Here is a 24870-nt window from a genome sequence, read left to right on the forward strand (position 1 = left end):
ACCAAATAAAATCGTCTATTTTCGCCAGGTGGTGGATTGTTGTACATGCTAAGCGTCGGCGCGGCCTTGGGGTCCACCATCCAGGCCAGCAACCGCCCATGAATATCACGCCGTCCAGATATCGTCACGGCACGACGGCAAACGCCATTCGGCCTACTAGTTGTACACTGGCATCGTCCAGAGCTCCCTTCGCGGCTCTACCAGCTCGCCTTCTTCACGCCCGGCAGGTTGCCCTGGTACGCCTCCATCCTGAACGCAAACTGGTCCAGCGAGTTAGCACTTTCGGCCGGGAAATCTGGTCATTTTCGCAACACGGATTTGACGCACCCTGGACATCTTGAAGTCCCTGAAAACACCGCGGCTCTTTCCACCCATAATGCACCGGTTCCTGATCTGCGTGGGGCGCGTATAGGCGTGCATCTGCGTCAGCTGCAGCTGGGCTTCGGCGCGCACACGAGGCGGCAGAGTCGTGTTGCGAATGAGGTATCGGAGGGCTTGCCTGCGCGTTGGTGAAAAGTGATTAGCTAAGGTTCGTCACCCGGTGCGCATGGTCGTGCGAGCTGCCTACCTCTGGGTCTCGTGCTCCTGGAAGACCTGGCGCTTGGCGTTGTCGCGCAGGACGCGCACATTGGTGAAGCAGCTCAGGTCGAGCTTCTTGGGGCGGAACATCGACATTGTGGGCGGTTGGTGGCGGGTTGTGCTGCTGCTCGTCGGGAGGCGACTGTCGGCGGCGGAAAGTTTGGTGATGCGATTGATGGCGGTTGGATGTTTGAAGCGGGTCACGTGGACTACGGCGGGCTATGCCGACAGAAAAGATGCAGGCGTGTAGTCGGCTCCACTACTAGAACTTGTCACTCCACGCCCCTGACATGTACCGGCATCTGACTTGTTCATGATGTGGTTACCCAAGCTCACAAAATGGCATGGCAGCCCGAAACAACGTATCCATCGGACAATCCAGAACGGAAGACGAAATCCCTTTTTTTTCTCTCCATTTGGATCATTTGGATCATTTGGATCACAAGCGAGTGCATGTTTGGAAGTACCTGATCAGACATGAGCAAGCACAATCTACTTCCTACACAGTCGTCCATCGTCGCGCTCTTCCCACCGTTCATTACCAATACATGGCTGGCACCAAAACAGATCATCAGAGTCGAACTTTCTCTTGATCTGCGCGAGCCGCTCGTAATGTTTGCCCCAGAATGCCTGCTGGAAGTTTGGCTCGTACTTCAGGGCCTGTAGACTGTCAACAACCAGCAGCAGAAGGATGACCAAATCGACCTACCTCGTTCACGTAGGAGCCTCCATCAGGCGTGAGCTGTCGAAGCGGCTCAAAATGAGTCGTGAGAGTCTCGATGGCCTCACTCTCGGCTGTCTTGTTAAACGGCGGAAACCCCATGCTGCCAACTGCAAGTTTTATCAGTCTTGTGCATTTCAGTAAAATCACAAACTTGGAACGTCCTTATATGCAAGTACGCCTTGCGCCAGGCTGGGTGGACGGCATTTCCGCCTCCCCGTGGCTTCGCGTTGGCCACGCCTTTTCCGGCCACGAGGAAAGCCGACAATCCACCCGTAGGCCCGCCTGCCGTCTCAAGCGCACTCTTTAACGCATCTTGATCACCTTCAAGCACATCCTTGGGTAGCAACCGCGAGCCGAGGTACGTGGAGTTGCCAGCGGTGCCCTGGTCATAGTACACGTCGTACCAGTCGATGAACGAGTCGAAATGCTGCTCCTGGGCGTAGAAGAAGACCATGCCCGGCCAGCGTTCCTGCAATGTTTCGTTGAGGGCGCCGAAAAGCTCGAGCATCGCGTCGGGCTCCTGATCCTGGAGTATTGTGATGCCCATAAGACCGCCGACCTCCTTAGGCCCGCCAGTGATGGGAAGTGGGCTCGGCGTGCGAGCTGATGAGAAGAAGTAGCCAGACAATCCTGCGTCGCCCCAGGTGGGAAGACGAGAGAAGGCAAGCGTGATGATGTCCCAGAGGAAGGGGGCGTCAGCTGCAGTTCCGAGCATAACCGTGAAGCTAACAATCTTCGGACTCGGGTATGTCGTGAGCGTTATGGACGTGAGGACACCAAATGTGCCGCCGCCGCCCTGGTCTGCGTTAGTCCTGTCGATCGACACATGGTGGCAAGCTACTGACACCGCGAATGGCCCAAAAGAGATCCTGGTTTTGGCACTCGTTGGCCGTTACGATATCACCCTTGGGTGTCACAATTTCTGCCTGGAGAACCTGATCCGCCGCAAGACCGTGCTTGGCACTCAGGATAGAGTGACCGCCGCCTGTGATGTAACCACCTAGCCCAACAGACTTTCCGCCACCCCCGACTATGGTGTGGTTATACTTGGCGGCAGCAAGGTACGCATCATAGACCTGAACACCACCGCCAGCTGTGAGGGCGCTACCAGATATACTAACGTCGCAGCCGTCTGGCATGAACTCGTCTTTATGGTAAGTGATGTCTCTTATGTTATGGGTCCAGATTGACAGAGCACCAGGGGCAATGGACCGTCCAAGGTAGTCGTGCCCTGTGTTTTTCACCACGAGTCTTACATTGTGCTTTCGCGCTGCGATCGTGTCAGACCGATGACCAGGTCGAATTGGAAACACTCACCAAAGTCAATGCCTAGCTTCACGTGTTCGGCGGTGGTAGCGTTGACAACGTACGGAGGATATCCTGCAGGACTGCACGGATAAGAGGGGTTGGGAAGACAGCTATCGTTACTGAAATTGTCCCACATGACCGAGATGGGATGTCCGGTGTGGAACTCGTAGACGCTCCATGCTGCCTCGACGCTGGGGCACATTTCACGGTTGTATGTGGGCTGTTCTGGATGACAGATAGCTCCAGGGGGAGCTGGTCGCAGCAGTCGACCTCCAAGTGAGAATTGAAGCTTGCTCCACTGCTTTGCTGAGGGCCATTGGGGATCGCCTGGGTATACCTTGCAGACCTGTTGTGGTACACAGATGCCATGGCAGAAGGAGGAGAAGCATGTCAAGACGAGCAGGAGTATGGTGGTCTGAAATCTGGACAAAGTCATGGTAGTATTGTGAGAGTAAGGAATCTCTTCAAAGTATCGAATTTCGGAACCTGACTCTCATCCGAAAAAAGTCACATCGAGGATCTTATATGGATGGCTTCAGGTTCGTCATGAGTACAAGCTCCCGTTCGGTCTCCAGTGAGCGGTGCGGAAAACAACGAATCAATTATCGTCAACCGGCACATGAGCAGCCTGTAAGTGAGACGGCGTGCTGTTCTTGACCCAGTTTAAGCGTTGATGACGGGGAGCCGAACTCACTGCCAGCGCTTCCAACCGTTGCCTGGTATTCCCGCTGTGATCTTCAAGAAGATGGCCAATGAGGGTCTCCCGTATTGCTCGCTTTCCACAGCAGCAGCGCTAGCAGAATAAGCCTGCAGGAACAGCCCTACGAATATCTGCACAAGACGTTTGACACGATCAGTGATCCGGCTGTGCGGCATGGTAAGCTTGACTCGGGTGAGTACTGAAGTTCAACTGCTCGCTGTACAATGACTGTTGCCTGGAGCAGTGTCGAACTCGGCGCGAACCTGTCCGACAAGACTCTTTACGTAGTAAGAGAGTCCGACTCGGCTTGCGCAATACTGGATCAAGGAAAATCTTCTATGGCTAAGGTATGTAGAGCTTTGTTGGCTGATAGCCATATCCTCTGGCCTCTGAGATTGGCAGGGGTCCTCAATTGAGGCCAAGCACGGTTCCACCGCCAGAACGAGCACATGTTGCACCTCAGGTACCTGTAGGCACCAGACACAGAGGTACATGGAGCTCGCCCGAGCTCCCTAGCTGTCTCCACTTAAATATTTCCAACGCCAGAGCAGATGTTCCTGTGTTGGCTTGATCACGCTCTAGGCTTCAACTCTTCTCTGTCGATTTGCCCCGGAGTTCGAAACACTTGCACAAGGTCCGCCATGGCTTCAAAACGAGACTACGCCGACTCGGCCAGCGATCACTCCGTCGAGCCAGCCGCGAAGCGATCCAAGAGCCAGTCGAACAAGGCTCGACAACACCAGAACTCCCACATTGATCCGACGTGGGGTCAGAAATACGTCTTTGGCAACCACGACGGCGCCACCACGGTTCCCGTCGATCCAGAGCTCGATTTTGAAGATGACGGAGATGCCATGGCCTATTTGAAATCTGTGAGGTAAGCTTGAAAACTCTCGGGACACAAACACACGTCGACCTCGCGCTGAACCAGTTCTCCCACCCCTTAGTTGAGCGAGTACCTCGTTGCTGACGTGGTGAGTATACAGGCAAGAAGCCAACGGCATCCCGCACCTGCTTGTTGCACCAAAGATACCCATCGGCCCACAGCTACCGACGGACTTCCAGCATTGGACAAGCGACGACGAGCCCAAGGAGGGCGAGGAGGACAGGCACATGGACCGTGGCCTGTACGACGAGGGCACTGGCGACTTCCGAGGCCGCTACGTCGACGGCGCATACATTGGCGCGCCAGAGTCGTGGGATGAGGACGCGGCTTACGGCGACGACGAGGACGGCGCAGCGTGGGACGGCGACGCCGCGGAACAAGACGAGGACGACGCCTCCGACGCCGCCATCCACGAAGCCTACTTCGCCTCGCTCCTCTCCCACTATTCTGCCCTTCGCACCCTCCTCCACAGCAAGCCGCCCGAGGAGGCCGTCCAGAACCTGTCTCGCACGCACAGCCCCTTTGTCGGCCACTTTGGCCCCCGCTCCGCCACATTCAAGATCTGGGACCACCGCCTGCGCACGGCCGACCCGTCCCCCGTGCAGGTCGCGAGCATGGACAAGGATAGCGTCCTCCGGGTCCTGCGCGTGCTGCTGTCGGGCAGCTTCCTGCGGCGCGGGGGCGAGATTGCCGAGCGCACGAGCCGCTGGGTGTGGGCGCTGCTCGCGCGGCTGCCGGACCGTGGCGAGCTGAACCACGTCGAGATGAGCTGGATACGGGACCTGGGCCGGCGCGCCGTGCTGATGAACCAGAGCCTGGCGGACATGGCGAACCTGAGGGAGGCGCTCGAGGGGGACCTCGGGGTGCACGATGCCATTGATGACAGCTCGGATGATGACGCCGTGCTCGAGGACATGGAGGTTGACGAGAATGACGGCGAAGTTGTCGATGCTGGCGATGCTGAAGACGCCACCGCAGGTCAAGACGATCGAGCGATACATCGTAGAGAAGGCCGGGGCGCGGAGCAAACCGAACAAGGTGAGACAGACGACGGCGACAACGACAAGGCCCCCGAGAGCGAACCCTTAGAGCCGGCAGCGGAGCCCAGAGTCGAACCTCGGCGCAAGGACACCAAAGACGACGACGTGCAGTCAGAGCCCATGGACTGCCCCGAAGATGGCGAGGCCTCAGAAGAACAGGTCCCACGAGATCCGCAGGCCCCGCGGTCGGAGGCTGAGAACCCAGAGAGTCTCGAAGCGATGCGAAGTAGAATTCTCGCCGCGCTGGACACAGTCGAGGTGCAAGGCGCCGAAGAGGAGGCGACAGAAAAACAGGCAGCCGAAGACCGGTGGCGTGCAAGAACCAACATGCGTGCGACCCTGAATATGATTTTGACCGTCGCCGGCGACTTTTACGGGCAACGAGATCTGCTCGAATTTCGAGAGCCTTTTACAGGTATGTAGGTAACTTGCACTGGGAGACTCAGGGGACAAGGCTGGTGAGCGAATCCCGGAAAACTGTAAATTCAACGTGGTACTCTAGTGTAGCAAAAGTGTCAACCCAACGCAGGTAATCAAACAGACAGTGGTACAAATGTCCTCAAAGCAGCTCTTGCAGAGTACAACTCCTTCCAACGCCATATGCTGGTGGCCCATCCTCCTCATCGTGTGACCTCGCGCGCGCCGAGTCAAGCATCTGTCATGTCCATACCCTCCTCGACTAGGAAGTCAGCCTCCTCGAAATCCCTCAAGTTCTCTTGCCCTGAGCTCGTAGTCGTTGTCGTTGTCGCGGCCTTGCGCTGCCCCAGACGCCTCGGCATGGCCATCGGCCGGGCATTGGCCCATCCTGCAGGGGACAGGCTCTGCGGGCTCACATCGTCGTCGGCCCAAGCGCTCTTGCCTGGATACGGTACTTGCAGACTGTCTGTCGCAGCTTCTTCTTCGTCATCATCATAGATGCGCTTCCGTGATGAAGCGGAGACGGCGCTCTCGACGCTTTCCTGCGAGCTGGTCAAACCCGGCACATCGTCAATGTCGGGCACGTCGCTGTCGTCCTCGCCGCCGTCGTCAATACAGTCGACAGGCTGGCTCGCGAAGCCACCGATGTTGTGAATGCCGCAAAAGGGAAGCAGTTCGCGCTGCGCGGGAGCCTTGAAGGCGGGCTTGGCCTTGGTCGTAGGGGCGACGGACGTGTCGGACCAGAGCTTGAAGGCGCTGTATGAACCGGTCTTGTAGCCCTCGGGCACACTCTTGCGGACGCGCATGCCGACGCTGAGGAGATTGGTCTGGACGCTCGCGGGGAGCGTGGCGGCTGCCGGCTGAGAACTCGGAGGCGGCGAAGTTGAAGGGGTGAAGAATGAGGTGATCTGGCGCTGGGCGGGATCAGAGGCTGCGCCAGCGAATTGGCGCTTGGTTCGGGGTGTAGACATGGTGGAGGTGTTGATGAGGCGAGGTTTGTAAAACGGAGAGGTGGACTGGGATAACGCAGGGCCTGCAGTGTCGTCGGCTTTTGTAGTAAGGTTGCTCGAAAGGGAAACTTTGTTGAGGTGGTGGTGGCCTTGATGGTTGGCAGCAGCGGTATCGTGTAGCGACAGGTTGGAGTGGAGATGGTCAGTTCGATTTTTACAAAAAGGGAAGACGCAAGCAACAACGAAACGAGACAGTCGGTTGCAAGGGGGGGCCCAAAACGCTCTGTCGCAATGACGCAAATGGAGGGGAAGTTCGGTTGGTAGGGAGACGGAATGAGAAGAGGGCAAGATTCCACAGGTGCTGGGGGCAGACGAGAGGCAGGGAAGATGGTCAGCATGTGGTGGGGTCCGAGGGCGTCGTCACAGCAGCGTGGGCTGGGCCGGGTGCGACTGCCCAAAACCGCCCAAAACCACCCAACACGGCCCTGAATCCACTCAATCCAGGGCGGAAGGAGGGTCCCTGCGTCCTTTCCCCGTCCCGCGTCGGGCGTGTTTTTTCGCGCTCGTCCCGCGTTTTAGCGTCCTAACTGTCTGGGGTGACAAAGAGCTTGCAGTCATTCGTTGTGGGGCATCAGCGTGGCCTCCTACCTTGTTAGCCCACTACCTAGGGGAGGTAGGTACCGCCGACACTGGTGACTGTAACTGCCACCGATTGAGGAGGGCTGAAGCTGTCAACAGCAGCATCCGCATCACCATCAACAGGAGCTATCGAGCATATTCTGGCCGCTACCAATCCTTGTATACCTATGCACCTGGCTGGACAGAGACTACCTTATCCACAGCATCCGCCCTCGTCTGACTCGACACCCTTGCTGTGTGAGCCAACGGGTGACAACGGCTGCCGTGTGAAGTCATTCGACGATCCCCTCCGCATGTGTCGACCGTAACCTTGCCGATCTACCTCTTGGAAAACAGGCTGTTGAAATCCACTCCCTTGACAACACCTGCAACCGCCACGCTCCTCGTATCTGCCGTGATATGGCGAATGTCTTGGTCGATCGCACCTAGATCATCTGTATTGATGTAGCCTGCCAACGCTGTACTGTCGTTTGTGGCCTTGACATCCTGGATGTTTTGCGCACGCCGTGCTGTGGCCGCTTTCTGCATACTTTCCAGGCACACCTCTTGCAACAGACGGTTCGCTTCCTGAAGGACCTCGAAGTCTCGTACAACATCGCGTCGAATGTCTACCGCCGCACCCTCTGGAGCCTGCGTCAGGTGCTGTGTTTCGAACAGAACGATCCGATGGTCGCTCTTGATCTCTTCAGCTTGCTTCCTGGCGCCATCCAGGCGTACCCGAGCTTCTGATTCAAGCAGTCGTGCGCTCTTCACTGTCTCGGCCTCTACACCTACGCCTTTCGGCATCTGTTGTAACCTGTGCTGGTATCAGACCTTGTGCTTCTCGCGGCAAAGTTTTCAGTGTAACAAGGTGGGGCGAGTCGACCTACAGGTTGACCGTTTGCAACGATAAACACAGCGTGTCTTTGTAGTCCGCCAAACGCTCTCTGAACGCCTTGGTCCTGCTGACGCCAAATAGTCCGATTCGCCATCTGTCAGTCCAGAACATATGGGTCTGCGTAGAATGCTTCAGCCAGTTTTTCAGAAGACCTTGGAAGTCGTTGCAGGCAATGCGACAATTGTCCGTGGCTGTCCACATAGTCGAGGTCGGCGCGTTGGCGGTCTGCTGTCGGTCGTCGTCCTGCAGAAAACGGTCCAGCTGTGCAAAGATCGAAGCAAGAGTCTCAAGATCGCGTCGAATGGCCTGCACCTCTCGGGGAGCATCTTTGATATCCTCAATGGTTCGTACGAGTATTTGCACGCTCTGAACGGCAGCCACAACGATACCTACAGTGGATGCAGCGGCACTAAGACCGTCCATCGTGACGACGATTGATTGTTCAGGGTGTTGTTCAAGACTAAATCAGCGCCCAGTCCATCTAGCTGAGCCCAGCTATTTTGAGGCCAACATGGCTTGACACTTCAGCCCAGGCAGAAGCAGGAGGGCGCAGCCTGGTCCATCCGGGCGCTTAGACGTGCGATCTGATAGGGAGCGCTTGGAACGTCGACAGACAAGCGTTTGATGCTGTAGCTGGAAAAACGAAACCGAGTACATACTCAGTTTGCAAATACAACAGCGCAACCCCTTTCGATAAGGTAGACATCATACTTTACTTCAAGCAACGCCAGTATTTGCTGAGGCATCTCGCTTCAGCAGTACCTTTCGGCAGATGAGCGACAGCGCGAACACGCTCGAAGAGCCTTTCCTGGCTTCCAACGCGCAGTTACGACCGCAGCAGAGCATCCGGCATGTCTCAGCGAATAATGGCTCCACGTCCGTCGCTGTATTCACCACAGGGCCTGTGAATCTGCCAAATGCCGTTCACCCTCAAGGTACAAGTACGTCCGGCAAAAACATCACGGCATAGTCTCTGCTCAGATAGGTTGTTTGCACAGCGTCTGACTAACGTCATCATGGTGTATTAGATGTGCTGGCAATCCAGGGGACCAAGCCTAGTGTTATCCAAACTAAGATCTTTCTCTCCGACCCCCAAGTCGATCGCGAGAGGGTTATCACCAAAAAAGGAGAAAGAACACCAAAAACATGCGAATGGATCAAAGGACATGAACTCTTTAAGAAATGGCTCACTGAAAAGAGTGATCTCAGCTTGCTCTGGATCTCTGGTGGACCCGGCATGGGTAAGACAATGCTATCGGTTTTCCTCACTTTCGAGTTGGAACGGCTGTTTGCCGCAACAGGAGATCAGGTTCTCTACTACTTCTGTAGCCACGACGACGCACATGAGAGTTCAGCGGCTGCCATTCTTCGGGGCCTCATTTTTCAACTCTTACAGAGTCGAGAAGACTTGGCTCCCGTAGTCGCGCGTCATCTTCCCGAAGAGGCATCTGCTCAGCATACACGTAACGTCGTAACTTCCTTCGAAAGCCTTTGGATAATTTTTCGAGCTTTGGCCGCTTGTTTCGATCCTTCGATATCATTGTTCTGTCTCGTGGATGGCATCGATGAATACGACCAGGACACTACTGGACCCCTAATCGACAGACTTCGCAGGCCAGGTGCGTTAGGATCAAATGTCAAAATGCTCATCGTCAGCCGAGACATTCCGGCACTTCGTGGCCTTACACGGCTGAAGCTTGACCCTGATAATCATGCTTCGGTGCAGTCTGACATTGGACGCTTCATCGCGTATGAGGTGGCTCAGCTGTCGCAGACGCACAATCTCGACCCGCAGTTCTGTACCAAGATCGAAACAGATTTGCTACGGAGATCAGAGGGGACTTTCCTGTGGGTGGGATTCGCGATGCAGGAGCTCACGAGGCAATCTACTTCAAATCAGATTCAGAATGCACTCGCATCACTTCCGCATGGCTTGAACAGCACATATTCTCGAATCTTGATGCAGATCAAGGAATCCGATAGGCGTCAGACGGCCTTATTACTACAGCTCACCGCCATCGCGGTCCGTCCCCTCACTATAGCTGAACTTGCTTCGCTCATAGGTAATGACGAGTCCCCTGAGGTCCCTGCCGAACGAGCGACACTCGATGCAATAGCATTGTGCGCCAACATTCTCAGGCGCGATGACGATCAGGTCACGTTTGTCCATCTGTCGGCGAAAGAGTATCTGCAGAAACAGCTGCCGATCCTTATGAACAACCAACCCGGCCTTCGCACTTTCTATATTAGTGATGAGGATGCTCAACTATATCTGGCTGAGGCATGTGTCATCACCATAGAAGGCAGTAGCTTTCAGGACAACAAATTGTTCGAAAGCTTGGACGAAAATTCCGAAGATGATGCAACTGTCTCAGATAACTGGTCGCTTGCGAATTGCAATTCTGATGCCGAAACCGATTCCGACGATCACGAGGACCTGTATCAGTTTGAGCCGCTCCTCGAGTACGCAACCCTGTACTGGTTCAGACATGCTGCCTATTTGAACACCAAGTCTTCGCAATTATATAATCTCCAGAGGTCCTTCTTTGGCGAACATTCAGTCACTCGAGCGAACTGGTTGCGCGCGTACATCTATCATCGAAGCTATCGCGGCCAAAGCTTGTCTCAAGACTCTAACCTCCTAATTGTTAGCGCTCGCTTTAACGTTCTCAATCTGGCGATGGCACTTCTCATAGACCCCAGAGGTAGCTACATAAGTCGTTGGCTCACCAGGCTCTCGCGGAGCTTCGATTCTGCGCAGACGGCAACGTTAAATGAAGCGCTGTGTGTAGCATGCGCAGAGGGCCACAGAGCTTTTGCCAACGCTCTTCTTCAAATGGGGGCCGACCCAAATGGACATGGCTATACAGAATCGACACCACTCGGCGCGGCCGCATCCCTCGGCCGTACGTCCATTGTGCAACTTCTTGCCGATAATGGACTCGACACTTCTCAAGAAGAATATCTGGCTTATCACAGGAAAGCGTTCTGCAATGCCGCAAGCCAAGGAAACAACCGCCTTGTCAGACTGTATCTAGGCGAGATACCGGACGAACAGAAGGGTCGACAACAGCCGGGTCAACCACCCAATTCTGACCGACTTCCTCCGTCAGGCGACCAAAATCAGATGAAGAATGCTGTCGATATTGACGTCAAGGACACCTATGGGAGGACACCTCTGCAACTAGCGGCGATGTACGGACATACCGGTGTCGTCCAATTTTTGCTTGACAAAGGGGCGAATGTCGAAGGAGCGCTGCATATGGCAGTAGCCAGCAACAGTGTGTCTATTGTCCGGATGGTCCTGTCGAGACATCGAGACTGTAACGTTTTCGACGAAGACCACAATACTCCGCTACACCTGGCAGTCCGTATACCAAGCTATGACATTGTTTGCTGTCTGCTGAAGCATAATGCAAATTTTCTCCTGCGAAACCGGCAAAACTTGACACCCCTCCAGGTGGCAGCGACACTGGGAAATGCAGAAGCTGTCGCGCTCTTCTTTGATAGACGCCCAAGTAACCAAGTTGAAGATGCAATTTGGATAGATGCAATGGGGAGGGCAGCATCCCGGGGCTACGGTAATGTCGTGACGGTATTGCTTGCGCGAAGAGTCCCGCCAGATCTGAAGGATGGTTCTGGGATTACCGCACTGCAGAACGCCGCGTCGGAAGGATCTGAACAGGTTGTTAAGCTTTTGCTCAATGGTGGAGCGGCTATTGACGCGCTCGACAACAGCGGAGAGACGGCCCTGTTCTTCGCTACGCAATACTCACGTAAGGCTGTCGTAAAAACGCTGCTTCAATACGGAGCAGATGTTACTATTACGAACCCCGAGGGATGGACAGCACTCATGTTCGCAATTCAAGGAGACGATGTGGGAATACAGGCACTGCTCCTTTCGAAAGGTGCTGTGGTAAGTGAAGAGCAGAGGCATCTGCTTCAGTCTATGTTTGCAGATAGGCTCTCGACTAGGCTCGAGGTTCCCGGTCTTGGAGGAATCGAGGATTTCGTAGAACAAGGAGTATGATGATGTGATCACATCAGGGACGGCGCATACGAAAGGTTTCGTTTGACACATGATAACATATGGAGTGTAGAGCTTGTAGTTATGAGTTTCAGTCAAACCGAGAGACTCATACCATTCACAGTTGGTTTGGTTGACCACCAATGTCTGGCCTTTGCGCTCAGTGGATTGACGCCTAGAACCATGCACTCTGAAACAGTCAATAGCGGCGCCTTCATGCTCGTCACATCGCAACTACACATTCACCTTGGGGAGTCTCCGGATTTGCATCGCATTTCGTGGAAAACCGTTGAATTCGCAAAGCACAGTGCTACTTCCTGTCCACTGCACTTGGGTATGTAGCGATCCTCAATCAGCGGTTCCACGTCCTCACATCAAGGGATGATCTCGAAGTAAGACCAACCCATTGGTGCTCATGTGGAAAGCCGTCTTCAGCTGCCCACCCAGGCCATGCGGACGCGTCCCTTCCATGGGACAAGGCGGAGGAGGAAAAAACGGATAAGTGTGATCGGCGGTGGAAGAGAGAGAGAGATGGAGACGAAACGTGTGCGAGAGAGAATGCGTCGATTGTGATGCAAGATATCCGGAGACCCCAAACGCCCCTTGTTGGTCAAGGATTTTTTTGGATGTCCCATCTTCTATCCGCAAAGGGCTGTCTGATTATGATCGGGAACAGCAGGCTCTAATAGCCCCTGTCAGGGTGTTGTCTATACGCCATGTCGCAGGTGCTTTTTGCAGATCCGAGATGAGAGCCACCATCGTGAACCGTTATCCGTCGTGAAACCCAAAAGAAAGGAAACCCGTCAAAGCGACGAGTCTACTTCCTCCGGAAGGAGCAGCCCTCGGTGAGCCTGGCCTTGCCACCAGTGGGCTGGCAGAGGACGGTGGTGCAGCCCTGGCAGATGACAACGGTCTGGGCGTGCGAGAAGACGGTGGTGATGGTGAAGCAGCCGGGGCACTTGACGTCCATGAAGAAGGAGCGGGGGGCGGGCACGAGGGTCTGTATCCACATCTTAGCATTGGGGGACCAGGACGGTCACGCGAGAGTGGCCGAGGGTGAGGGCAATCGTACCTTGAGCTTGTGCTTCTTGGCCTCGGCGGCAGGGGAGGGGTTGAGGAGGTCAACGGCGAGAACCTGTCGACAATTCATCAGCACAACGTTCGGTCCTGGTCAAACAAGCATCCCGACGTCCAATCCAGGTCCATATTCCAAGTCGTGTTCCCAAAATATCTTCATCCTCGTGATCTTCATCGTGGTCGGGCAGTAGTGTTGTGGCGAATGATTGTAGGCGTCATCGAGGTGGTTGGTCGTCGGTTCGTAGTCACACACGTGTCGCTGGAGGACGTCGAGGGCAGCAGCGGAGGGAGTCTCACCATCTTGACTGATTTCGTTGATCGATGCGAAGAGTCGGATCGGTGCGAGTGCGGATTGTCTTGACGGAATCTGGAGGGGTTGAATGGCAGATTTGGACACTCGCAGGGTGGTGGTGAAAGCAGAAAACTTCGGTGTTGCGGGTCGGGGTTTCGCCTTCGTCTCCTCACTCGCCAGGCTGCACAGGCGTCGCCCGGGCTGAACGATAGTGCGGATAGGGTTCGCTTGCCCCCGACATTTTCACCCCGCACGTGACACTCAGAGGCTCCACTTCCGTGCTCTCGACTTCGGTGTGGTCGGTCAGTGTCTCGGTGAGGGGAGCATTGGTGGGGTAGCTGTATGTCATAGCTCGATGGAGGGGTTCGTTTCTGGAATTGGCGCTGTTGCCTTGACTGTCGCCTGTTGCCTTCAGATTCCGCGACATACCGTATCGCCCCAGTACGACTCGAAGCCCGAGCAAAGTCATATCACTTGACATTCAAGCTTCTCGCCACGAGGCACAGACTCATCACAATGGCGAATCCTATGGACCAGAGGATAGCGGTTCCTATCGATGACCCAAACGCAGACACTGAGTGGTAGGTCGAGCTTAGCGACGCCGTAGTCCCGGCGCATCAGCTGATTTGAAAACAAGGAATGAAATCTTGCGCAAGCATGGAGTGATCCCCGAAAAGCCCCCGAGCCCGACGCCGATGATTGAGGAGGCCATTTTGGAGGGACGACGGATAGCGCACGAGAATCGCCTAGAAGGCAAAGACCTGGACGAGCTGGACGAGCTAGAGGACGAAGAGGATGAAGCTTTCCTCGAGATTTACCGTCAAAAGCGCATGCAAGAGATCTCGTCCATGCAGTCCAAAGCAGTTCACGGCAGCGTATACCCTGTTTCGAAACCCGATTACGCACGCGACATCACAGATGCATCGCACAAGGGCCCTGTCTTGGTCAATCTGATATCGTCTTTGGGCACGAACATCGAGTCCCGCGTGCTTTCGGAACTTTGGAAGATGGCAGCGCAGGAGTACGGGGAGGTCAAATTTTGCGAAATGCGAGCGGACAAGGCCATTGAGGGATACCCCGAACGGAATTGCCCGACTATTTTGGTCTACAAAGACGGAAATATCGCCAAGCAAATCGTCACATTGATGACTGTTGGCGGCGTCAGGATGAACATGGCCAATATTGACAACCTGCTTGTCGAGATCGGCGCTGTGTCCGAGAAGGACCTGCGTGTGGTCAAGCGAAGGAGGCAAGCTGAGGATGCAGAGGAAGAGCGGGCCATGGGCAAGGGAATCAAGACCGGCAACATCGGAAGGTCGAAGAAGGACGAGGACGATGACGATTGGGACTAAGAGGCAGGCAAGCGAGAGTATGGACGAATGCAGCTGTTCCTACAAAAGGGGCATTCTGGTTGACCCTGCGCTACCTAACTCTACCTACCATCGCGGCAAGGTACTAAAAGAGCATGGGCGAACTCAGCCACGCGGCTGTTGTGGCCCAAACAGTAAAAGACACTTCAGTGCATCAGCGACGGTCAGCTGCATAGCCAGGATTGCATTGTTTGATTACACACCGGGAGTCGGGTGACTGCCTGCAGAAGTCAAGTTGTTTGACGATGGCACACAAGCCTGAAGATTCTCACTCTCATGCCACCTACAGTACCTTCGTTGGTACATCAGATAACTGGGTAGGCAATGTGGTTGGAGCATCCAGTACCTCGACCCCACTAATGTCTTTGGGTGATGGACCCTGAAGTCTGGCGCGGTGCACCCCTGAAAGGTCGCGTGGGGTGAACCGCCCATGTCTCGTGTTTATTCGGGGGCGGGGGTTCTTGCGTCACGAGTCAGAGCACCAAGTCGCGTCGCGCTTCTTTCTTTAACAGCATACTGGAGAGCTTCTTAGAGGTCACCGCGTGCTCTCTACGATCTGCCGTCGTCTGATGCTAACCAGCGAGTCTCTTCACCATTCCAGCGTAATTTACTTGATTTATTGCATGTCCAAAATGGCGGACGAACCATCTCTACCCCGGCTACCGGCGATATCCTGGAACGAGCACACCCAGAGCTTCAGCAATAACCCGCGGAAACGCGGTCGAGCTAGGCGGTCGTCCAACGCAACACCACTCTTCAACAACTCAAGCGATCCCGCAGTCTTCTCGAGCGACGATGATCCTGCTCTCGACAATTACGTCGAAGGCAGGCGCAAGAAGCGGTACGTAGGAACCTGGTTCCAGCAGCAGCCGGCGTCCGATTCATCTTTCGAAGTCGAAGAATCCAGACCTTTGCCAAAGCCGAAGAGGACCCTCAAACGACAACTCGACAGTGGTGTCTGGATGGGAAGCGACAGCACGGATGGGGAGGAGATGCTTGAGGAGTTGAGCCTGCCGCTGCAGCCAAAGCTGCCTCAACTGAACCGAACACCCATTCAGAGGCCAACCTTGTCTGCCGCCGAACGTCTTGCCCGAGAGAAGATTCAAAAATGTCTCGACGAAGGAGATGAGGATGTGGATTTGTCGTGAGTAAACCTCATTGCCTGTTGATCCGGCCGATTCACTAATCACTTGCAGTATGATGGGTCTTGAGAGCCTGTCGAACGCGACCATCGCACCTCTGGCCGAACTCGTCCCAATACCCCTTGTTGCCGAAGACGTTCCATTCGAGCAAAAGGATCCTTCGCTGAAGCTTTTTCTGTTCGGCAATCCTCTACTCCTCGTCCCAGGAGCGATCTTCGACCTTCAACACCTAACCGTGCTAAGCCTGCGTGGCTGCGGCCTTCGGGAACTGCCAGCTGCAGTTGCAAAGCTTTCTCAGCTTGAGACGCTCAATCTTGCTCAAAACTCATTAAGGCACCTCCCGGCCGACCTCTTGAACCTACTAGCTGCGCCAGGGAAGCTCAAGAATATGCAGCTGCAAGGCAACGACTTTTACCGGCCGCGTGGCCTCCCACAGGACATTCCAGATGGCGCCAGCATCCGTCATCCAGCGTACGAGCCGGATAATGAAGCAAAGAACGAGTTCGAGAAGCAAGAAGACCGCTTAATCACGAGATTACCTGCCCAATTCGAGGGCGTGTGTGCCATGTACCTCGCAAGATCCGCGGTGCAGTTTTCCGATACCTCGGGTTTCATATACTCCGACTTCCGCTTGGACGAACATGATGAGGGCATTATTCAAATCGACGAATCCGAAGTCGACACGATTTCAGCATGTCCACCATCCTCGGCGCCGTACCAGTCAAAATCAACGGGCAGGAGCATTGACACTTCAAAAGCAACTCGCGTGCCAAGCCTCCTGGAGCTGGCGGCACGGAGCTGCTACCGGAGTTCCGACCTGGAGGAGTTGAAACACTATCTTCCGGAAAGTCCGTCCCACATGAGGGACTTGCTTGACCGTGCGGTGATGCAGAGGAGCATTGGTGGATATGAGTGCACACGGTGCAAGAGGACACTGGTCATGCCCTCCACACAATGGCTGGAGTGGTGGCGCGTGTCACAAGTTAGGGCGCTGTCGACGCCGACGCTCGAAGGACAGGGCGCGACGTTTGTTCCGTGGTGCTCGGATCCAGACGAGCAGGGCGTGCCGTTCCTGCGGATGGGCTGCTCATGGAAGTGCGTACCCGAAGAGAGGAGGATCGGAGCGTGGGCACTCCGAGATGACCAGATTGAGTGAACATATGTGTACATTGAACATACATCTACTTGTCGAATATGAACATCGCTCGCCGAGAGTTGTACATTCAGAGGTCTTGTTTTCTCACAAGCTGCTATTTTTGGCACTCACCCCTGCCCCTTCACAGATTGTTCCCTTGTTGTACCACTTGACGACCGGCAGCATTTCTGAGGCGACCCATCTTGCCGTTTGCGAGTGTAAGCTTCCCTGCCCGAAGGGCTCGGTTGCCTTGTCCCTCCTCCGCCGATCTCCAATCTCGAGCCCCTCGATCGCCTGCGTAGCTTGCACTGTCGACGACTCTCCCTCCACCGGGGCATCGTCTCTTCGGATGACTGTTTGCCCCTCGGCAAGTGCCTGGAACACAACGAGCTGATCCTGCAAGTACTCATCGCAGACGCCAGGCCGTTCGACCTCCCGCGCCAGCTCCACCACCAGTTTCCTCGAAAGTGCCGTCGGAAAATCCCCCTCCTTGGCCCTCGCCCGCTCCTTGCTTTTGCCCCCTTTGGGCATCGACGTGAGCACATCCCGCCCCCAACGCAGGCCGCCAGCCGACCGTGCCACGAGGAGCACGTAGACGCGCGCATCGTGGCCCGAGTCCTCCACGGTGCGGAAGACGACTTCGGAAGCGGGCAGGCGGCTGCTGACCTGCTCAGCCAGCCTAGCCTGCAGGTCCCCGTGCAGATGGCGCGGCGCTAGGATCGTGACATCGACGGCTGTTACACCCCGACACGCTCCTGTGTGCTCGGGCGGCTGCTGCTGTGGCGGGCGCAGCTTCTCGCCCCTTTCCAGGGGCGTGATGCCGAAGCGGATGGCGCCGCGGCTCGGGGGTCCGAGGGACCAGCCGCGCCGGATCAGCGTGCGTGTCACGCTGATGCCGAAGCGGGACTCGAGAGCTGGGAGGAGGACCTGGTCGGCGTAGTCCCAGGAAAGGGAGAAGCTGACATTGGTGCCGGCGGCGATGTCGAGGGTGATGGGGTCGCCCGCGGCGAAGATGAGGAAAGGCAGCAGGGCCTGGAGGATGAGGAGGGCGCTGGCGCCGGGCGACTCGGGAGTGATGGTGATGTGACGCTGTGCGAGGTCGGCTGGTGGCAGGGTCGGAGAGAAGGTGAGGCATCTCGCGCCGACGGCCAAGCTCGAAGTGGTGGCAGCTGTTGCGGCGGCCAGGTACTGGATGGAGGTGGCGTGCTGCGACTTCAGACCTGGACAGTGTCAGGATCAGATCTTGCTCTTCGGCCTCGTACTACTGCTGGCAAGCAGAGGCAGCAGCGAGCGGAAACCCAGGGGGGGGGTTTACTTGCCACCTCCACGACTACGATTACCCCTGATTTCGGATACTGTCACCAGCTGTGACGTAACGGCTGCGAGCGCGACGGCCACACGCAGAACCTGGCCACCACCCTCTCCGGTCCTACCATCAAGCTGTATGGGCTTGGAAGGGTGCTTCATCATGGGGTGTCGTTGCCTCGTCGCGATTAGTGATTCAACAAACTCGTTTCATGGGGTAACACGGACATGCGATTGGGGGCCAAGACTCAGAGAATAGAGCAAGACAAAATGCTGAAGATGGGGAGTATTCAGTATTCTCACGAGGCAGTGAAGATGCTGAGAGCTCAACAGTCCTCATCTGTATTGTAAAGAGAGCATCTTTGCCTCCAAGCATGGGATGGTCGCCCATTGCGTGCGCCGTTACCTCGCCCAGGCAGCATCGCCAGCTGAGTCACGCCGGAAGCATAGGCAGCCCCAACGGATGGCGAAACACTACACAGGGTATCACAGGCAACGAGTAGGCTGAGGGGGCTATCCAGAAGTTGCTTGATTGAAAACATTGACGTGTGTTGAATGCACAAGCTCCTTGATTATAAAATGCACGGGTCGGGCAACGGAATCCGCAAGTGATCGTGGCTCATCCTTGCTTTGCCTCACCTTAGGTGCCTACCCACCTGGCTTGCCTGGGTCGGGGCACCGTTATGAAGCCCTCCGCGGTTGCGGCATTACCACCCACATAGACCAGGCACACAATCAATGATCTGTCCCTGGAAAACTCTTGAAGCCTGCTCGTAGGAGAACAAAATTCTGTTTCTTCCTCTTCCTACCCTCATCCTGGCCCTCCAATTCCTGTCGTCCCGACTCAATAGCTGTGCTGGGATGGGCATGGCTGTTCCGCGTATCATCGCATGCTGGGGGCTTCGTTCTGATACCAAGATATGCAAGCATAGGCTCCCGAACTCTGCACCCGTGGTATCACCAGTAGCCTTCATGTTTCGGAGTGGATGCCAACTCTTGCTTTTTGCGAGGCGGGTGAGGATAGTCACCGGCTTTCCCCTTGCCATGTACCTTTTGCCCCTTGAAGACCTGCTGTTGCCTTGCAGGCTGTTTGTCTCGTGACTGCAAGTTCCTCAGGGCTGTTGACTCGATACCAGGCAACCAGTCCCTTTCAGTCGCTGTTCACCAAGCATAGGACTGCCATGCCATATGACCTGCAGCCACGTAGGAGGGGTATGGCCTGGGATCATGTGAAATCAGTGGTCGATAGCGTCGATGTCTGTGTATATAGCCCCCCCCCCCCTCCCCTCCCTTCTGTTTTGATGGCTGCTTTCCGTAGCTGCCGTGTGAGTCGTGCCAACCCCAAAAATCTCAGGGATCCTATCTGACACTACCCAGCTTGTCTTCGGACAATAAAACTATAGTGCGAGACTGCTTCACCATCCATGGCTTCAGTCGGCCGGCTAAATGGTGTAAGCGATTCTGACTTGGTGTGAGCATCAGCTTGCTGATGCGGCCTCGGTGGCATGGGAACGAACGTCCTCGTCAACATCTACGATCAATAATGTGGCAACTTTGGAACCATATAAGCCATCCGATGGGTTGCCAGAATAGAGAGCTTACTTATTCCATCCCTTCAAATGTTGCGTCTCTCTGTGGCCCCGGCCTTTCCGGGCGGCAAAACTTGCCGACAGTCTTGCGCGGCCTGACGACTACGCCACACCGACTGACTTCACTCATCCTCATATAAAGTTCCGAGACACGGACAGTCTGGTACGCAACAGACAAGAAAATTTTCTGCGAGAATTCTATTCTATCTATGAACCAAAAGAAGGAAGGGAAAGAGAGGCTCCACCGTCCACCCGTACCGACTAGAACAACCCTGAGGGGAGCCACAGATGCGATGACAAGAGAAGGAAATCAATATGAAACAAGAGTCTCGACCACAGAATGCCATCGCCATGTCACAACCTTTAAGTACGTGCGAACGTCTTCTCTTGTGATCAAACAACCCGAAACCCAGCCTCCAGTCTGTGTACATCAAGGTGCACACAACAAGAGAGGCATCGACTCAACGACACACCATGCCACGTCGGTTCGATCTAGTCCGACCTTGAAAGGAATTGTCGGACAGGAGTTGGTGGGTCCGGTGACTTCGGCCGAGAGGGAGGCACCTGGCTTCGTCAGTCCGTGATCAGAGGCAAGGTGCGCTGTTACCATACCCCAACAATGGCTCGGCATAGGCACTGGACAGACCACGTTCTCAGGACCGCTTGGACTTGGAAGCCTTGGACTTCTTTGAGAATTTTTCCACGGCATCGCGATACTCTTGTGTTTCAACCGGACGCTGAGGGAACACGACGACTCCGGCATAGCCTCTTTGGCTCTCTTGCTCTTTCGAAATTTGGTACGTGTTATTACGATCAGTCAAACCCTGGGCGAAGAGAGTCTTCTGCGAATAATCTTGGCCGCCATTTGCACCCTGCTGGTTGGATGTAGTTGATCTAACAGGTCAGCACATTTCGCTGTGTTTTTGACACCGGCATGGCGTGGCCGCGTGACGCACTCCTCAAAAGTCCCGGCGTTCGAGACGTTGGAACTGGGACGCTGGCTGGTCCGTTGTTGTCTCGAAACGCTGATGTGTCTGCTAGACATTTTGGGCGAGGAGGGTGGAAGGATGATGACAAGAATGCTTGGGTATGCGAGCTTGGAGGTATGTTGCTTGTTGCGGCTGAATCGCTCGTTTTATATCTTTAATATTAGCTGACAGAACTACAGGTGTCGTACTTATACTCCAAGGTGTTGCCAAGGTCTGGCTCAACAGAGTGCGAGCGAAGGTGGCTGTTCCAGGGGCTTAGTTTCACGGCTGCCTGGCGACCCCAGGTAGGTATATTCGGTGAGCTCAGTGAGTAGCGTACCTCAGTCGGCAAGTCGTGCCTTGTATTAAGCCCTCTCGTCAGCCCCGTCAAGGCTAACTAGGTGTCTGAATTAGTCGGGGCTTTGCTCAAATCGAAAATCGATTGAAAAACGCCTAGGTGACGGTTTTGCTCACCCCTGAGCAATGGACACTGCATTGTATTGCCCAACGGCGCGTGCTGCTGCCTGGCCGGCCGGCCGGTAGCGCTGGAGCATCGACCCCCTGGTGCAAAGTGTACAAAGTGTACAAAGCCAAGGTCTGTGTCTGCCATAGCGGGTACTTGGCAAATCGCTCGGATGAATAGCGTGGTGCCGTTGATGGCCTCGGGACGGTTTGCGGACAGAACCGAGGATGTCAGCCCTTCAAACCCCGTTTTCGCTGTTGCTCGCTGGCCGCCGCTGCCTCGCGACTTTATTCGAGGCTGCTCAAGAGGCGAATGTTAACCACTGGCCCACAGCGATCTAGGTCAGATCGTGGGTCATGAGAGCAAATGCCTTCCGCCGGAACGATGTGGGACATGAAGGCAGAGAAAAGGGTTTTACGTCAGAAGGCTGGTGAAACTCCTCCATCCGGGCTGCGGAGTCTTTTTGATATATGTCGACTGGAGGGCGAGAATAGCCTGGACATTCGTTATCAGCCCCCCGCTCCATGCAGCCAGCAGCTGAAATGCCATTCAACACCCTCCCAGTGCCTCGCCCAAGACACCACAGTGCTGCCGGCTAGGTCCCTAGGACGGCACAGCACGCCCTGGAGCCATCACAAAAACCAGAACAGCAGCCAAGAAGAGGGCCAAGGAGAGCTGTTGACCAAACTCAATCAAGTTTGGGACCATTCTTCTCCTTCACCGGGGCACTGTCGCGGCAAGATTTCATTGCTGGCTGTCCCCAGCCTTGGGCTGCATGTGGCACCAGAACGTATCTGATGGGCTCAACTCCTCGGCACCATCTGCATGGATCAGCAGGTTTGGCTAGCCTGTATTTCTCGAGGAACTCTTCCTCCAATGCGCGACAGCGCCAACCTTCCATGGGGGTGCCATAGTGTTATTATCGGGGTCATCACTGTGGGAAGCTGGTACCAAACCTCTTGAGCTGGGTGGAGCAACAGTGGCTAAAACATCACCACTGCAGCATGGGCGCAGTGATCACTGGGCTGGCTGCTGCAACCTTGAGCCAATGACATTGGATCAAGCGCTTCGCTTTCCCAGATTCTGGAGGAGAATCTACGACGACAAACGCGCTGTGGTTGGACCTACACGTATATCACTGTCAAAGGACACCAGGCAGCTGGACAAGATGGAATTTGCACCATGGCTTAGCACTTGGAGACTTCTTTTGGGTATTGCGGTACCAGACAGTATCCACACAATGATCTCAGTGTCATTCTGTATCAAAGGAACCAGATCGCCATTCCTGCGCATTACTGTCGCAAGTGATGGAACCAGAAGCCACAGCCGGTTGAACGGATCAGTCGTCATCACCAACACCAACACCAAATGATGGGCTGGAACTCCACTACCTGCAAAGCCCCAAGCCTAATCTTGATCGAGAGATTATATTGTTCAGAAACAGAAGCATGCGTTGCAGCCAAAGCCTGGTTATGCAACCTACCTCAGAAGATGGAAAGGCATATCTCCAGACATCAGTGAAGTATGGCAACCTAGGGGAGCCTTCATGCCCTAGACCGCTTCTTTTGAAACTTATCAACATCAGATATGGCCCTTTCCCTCTCGCGCTTTCTCTGGTCCGAGGATGATTTCGAACCAATGAATGCTGCTTGGCCCCCATGCGAGCGGTGATCACGAACATAGTTGTTCGTGTTGAAAGCCGCTACCTCCCTTCTGAAATTTGCCTCTTGCGCCTGGTGTTTCTCTCTTTTCACAGAGTCTTCCATATCCTCACCGCTAGGAGTGGTCAGTCTTGGTGCGATATCAAACGGTGAAGAGGAAACCGACCTCCCATACTGGTTCGCATCTGAACGGCAATCGACATCATACTCGCTGTCAGAAGCGGCTGGCCTCTTCTCTTTCCTCTTTTTTGACATCCGATCTACCTTGCCACTTCTCTCGAGTTGGGGATAAGCGACTTTATTGGACAACGAAGAGCTTTTGTAGGTCTTAGAAGACTGAGCATGCCTCTGGTCATGTGCAGATCTCGAAGACCGATGGCTGCTTGAAGACGACGTGTCTTCTGTCTTGCGGCTCGACTGGTGGCTTCTTTTCTTTCCCCAATCTGCCATAATGAATATTTTTCTCGAGAATGTATCGGTTCTGGTGTGCGCGAATCGGACTCGGGTCGCTCGATTTGAAATCGGCAGAGTTGAATTTTCGAGGAGATGCTGGGAAGAAGAGGGGATCCGGCAGCAGCATGCCTGTGAGGGAAATGAGCTTGTTAAAGATTTGGCTTCACCACTAGGTCCCTTGTCTCTTCGGATCCCAATTCAGGCCACGCGTCCAACCTCTCTCGCAAATCGCACACTACCTGTTACACCGAGCCATGGTTTCCAACGAAAACAGTACAGCCCAGTTCGGAGGCGTCAAGTGGGATTCTGAGGGTGACGACACACAGGACCAAGTGCCTCAGAAAGGCGCTCGACCTCTTCGCAAAGTGGCTCTCATGACGATGATGAAAGCCTCACTATCGCTTAAGCACATGTTGCGTCTTGTGCCCGTCGTCGTTTCGACCACAGCTGCTTCTTTCAAGTCAGCCTGCCCTCTTCAGGATCGAGAAACAGCTACACGAAAAGCCTCAAATTCAAGACAAGAGCGCCCTGGAGACCGCAATACGTGACGTGGGCACCTTGAACCGAGTCTCGGACTGTCGAGAGCCATACAAAAGATGAAGCTGACCTTGTCTGGCTGTATACAACGGAACGAACCGCCCAACCCATCGTATGAGACTGCTTGTTGGGGGCTTAGTGAAACTGCATTTTCTGCAGCGCCAGCGTGACTTGACTGCGGTATGATGGGAGGCAGAAAGGATCAAGTCTTCCGCATGGGTCAAGTCGTCCGCATGGGTCGCATGCAGTTCGCTATGGTCCGCGTAGGGCGGAAGGTAAATTTGCCTGTACTGATGGTCGGCCGACCATGTCAGTGCCAAACAAGTCCAAGGCGCCATCCAAGGCATACCCGGTGTGCCTCGTACTGACGCTGTACCAGTTGACACAGGCTTTCGAAGGCAGAAGTTATCAAGCACCGATACGCCACATCGTGGAGTATGAATGGAATAGGAAATACACTGGAAACAGGTGGTTAGGCCATCCGGACGGATGCCCGCATTATAGATTTTCTCCTTCCCAGTAAAGGAGAGGATCGGGAGCATCAAAAGTCCAGTGCGTCAGCGGCGCTAAGGCTGCTGAAAAGGTTGCAAACAAGGGGCCTAAGCAAAGAAAAGAAAGACAACAGCTGCGAGAGCGGGTCAGGACGGGCTCGCAAAACTTTGAGAATTTGGGATGCGGGTGCCCATTATCTAATAAGTAATCACTCCAGAGCCCAAAGAGACGACTGAGAG

At 55.0% G+C, this 24870-nt stretch overlaps 11 protein-coding genes across 11 annotated transcripts; 3 read left to right on the forward strand and 8 right to left on the reverse strand.

The window, feature by feature from the left end:
• Nucleotides 1-197: 197 nt before the first annotated feature.
• On the reverse strand, nt 198-675 carry MRP2_2 (40S ribosomal protein mrp2, mitochondrial; the record flags this gene model as incomplete). The annotated part of the gene is made up of 3 exons (XM_028635983.1): nt 198-260; nt 328-499; nt 569-675. The coding sequence occupies 3 exons, from the start codon at nt 673-675 to the stop codon at nt 198-200; spliced, it is 342 nt and encodes a 113-aa protein (XP_028491631.1).
• A 396-nt stretch (nt 676-1071) lies between these two features.
• Nucleotides 1072-2813, reverse strand: D7B24_001763 (uncharacterized protein; the record flags this gene model as incomplete). The annotated part of the gene is made up of 5 exons (XM_028635984.1): nt 1072-1239; nt 1289-1427; nt 1480-2099; nt 2149-2534; nt 2621-2813. The coding sequence occupies 5 exons, from the start codon at nt 2811-2813 to the stop codon at nt 1072-1074; spliced, it is 1506 nt and encodes a 501-aa protein (XP_028491632.1).
• A 1139-nt stretch (nt 2814-3952) lies between these two features.
• On the forward strand, nt 3953-5660 carry D7B24_001764 (uncharacterized protein; the record flags this gene model as incomplete). Its single annotated transcript, XM_028635985.1, has 2 exons — nt 3953-4188; nt 4298-5660. The coding sequence occupies 2 exons, from the start codon at nt 3953-3955 to the stop codon at nt 5658-5660; spliced, it is 1599 nt and encodes a 532-aa protein (XP_028491633.1).
• Nucleotides 5661-5884: 224 nt separating this feature from the next.
• Nucleotides 5885-6625, reverse strand: D7B24_001765 (uncharacterized protein; the record flags this gene model as incomplete). Its single annotated transcript, XM_028635986.1, has 1 exon — nt 5885-6625. One exon carries the CDS (start codon nt 6623-6625, stop codon nt 5885-5887), a length of 741 nt encoding a protein of 246 aa, XP_028491634.1.
• A 936-nt stretch (nt 6626-7561) lies between these two features.
• Nucleotides 7562-8543, reverse strand: D7B24_001766 (uncharacterized protein; the record flags this gene model as incomplete). The annotated part of the gene is made up of 2 exons (XM_028635987.1): nt 7562-8039; nt 8113-8543. 2 exons carry the CDS (start codon nt 8541-8543, stop codon nt 7562-7564), a joined length of 909 nt encoding a protein of 302 aa, XP_028491635.1.
• Nucleotides 8544-12964: 4421 nt separating this feature from the next.
• Nucleotides 12965-13865, reverse strand: RPS27 (40S ribosomal protein S27; the record flags this gene model as incomplete). The annotated part of the gene is made up of 4 exons (XM_028635988.1): nt 12965-13147; nt 13220-13282; nt 13337-13697; nt 13756-13865. The coding sequence occupies 4 exons, from the start codon at nt 13863-13865 to the stop codon at nt 12965-12967; spliced, it is 717 nt and encodes a 238-aa protein (XP_028491636.1).
• A 167-nt stretch (nt 13866-14032) lies between these two features.
• Nucleotides 14033-14868, forward strand: D7B24_001768 (uncharacterized protein; the record flags this gene model as incomplete). Its single annotated transcript, XM_028635989.1, has 2 exons — nt 14033-14097; nt 14154-14868. The coding sequence occupies 2 exons, from the start codon at nt 14033-14035 to the stop codon at nt 14866-14868; spliced, it is 780 nt and encodes a 259-aa protein (XP_028491637.1).
• A 650-nt stretch (nt 14869-15518) lies between these two features.
• D7B24_001769 (uncharacterized protein) lies at nt 15519-17184 on the forward strand (the record flags this gene model as incomplete). Its single annotated transcript, XM_028635990.1, has 2 exons — nt 15519-16030; nt 16083-17184. 2 exons carry the CDS (start codon nt 15519-15521, stop codon nt 17182-17184), a joined length of 1614 nt encoding a protein of 537 aa, XP_028491638.1.
• Nucleotides 17185-17268: 84 nt separating this feature from the next.
• On the reverse strand, nt 17269-18633 carry D7B24_001770 (uncharacterized protein; the record flags this gene model as incomplete). Its single annotated transcript, XM_028635991.1, has 2 exons — nt 17269-18383; nt 18504-18633. The coding sequence occupies 2 exons, from the start codon at nt 18631-18633 to the stop codon at nt 17269-17271; spliced, it is 1245 nt and encodes a 414-aa protein (XP_028491639.1).
• A 2077-nt stretch (nt 18634-20710) lies between these two features.
• Nucleotides 20711-21102, reverse strand: D7B24_001771 (uncharacterized protein; the record flags this gene model as incomplete). Its single annotated transcript, XM_028635992.1, has 2 exons — nt 20711-20951; nt 21014-21102. The coding sequence occupies 2 exons, from the start codon at nt 21100-21102 to the stop codon at nt 20711-20713; spliced, it is 330 nt and encodes a 109-aa protein (XP_028491640.1).
• Nucleotides 21103-23032: 1930 nt separating this feature from the next.
• On the reverse strand, nt 23033-23599 carry D7B24_001772 (uncharacterized protein; the record flags this gene model as incomplete). Its single annotated transcript, XM_028635993.1, has 2 exons — nt 23033-23264; nt 23316-23599. 2 exons carry the CDS (start codon nt 23597-23599, stop codon nt 23033-23035), a joined length of 516 nt encoding a protein of 171 aa, XP_028491641.1.
• Nucleotides 23600-24870: the final 1271 nt, after the last annotated feature.

This window comes from Verticillium nonalfalfae (genome assembly GCF_003724135.2).
Source record: "Verticillium nonalfalfae strain VnAa140/NRRL 66861 chromosome Unknown scaffold_139, whole genome shotgun sequence".
NCBI lineage: Eukaryota > Fungi > Ascomycota > Sordariomycetes > Glomerellales > Plectosphaerellaceae > Verticillium > Verticillium nonalfalfae.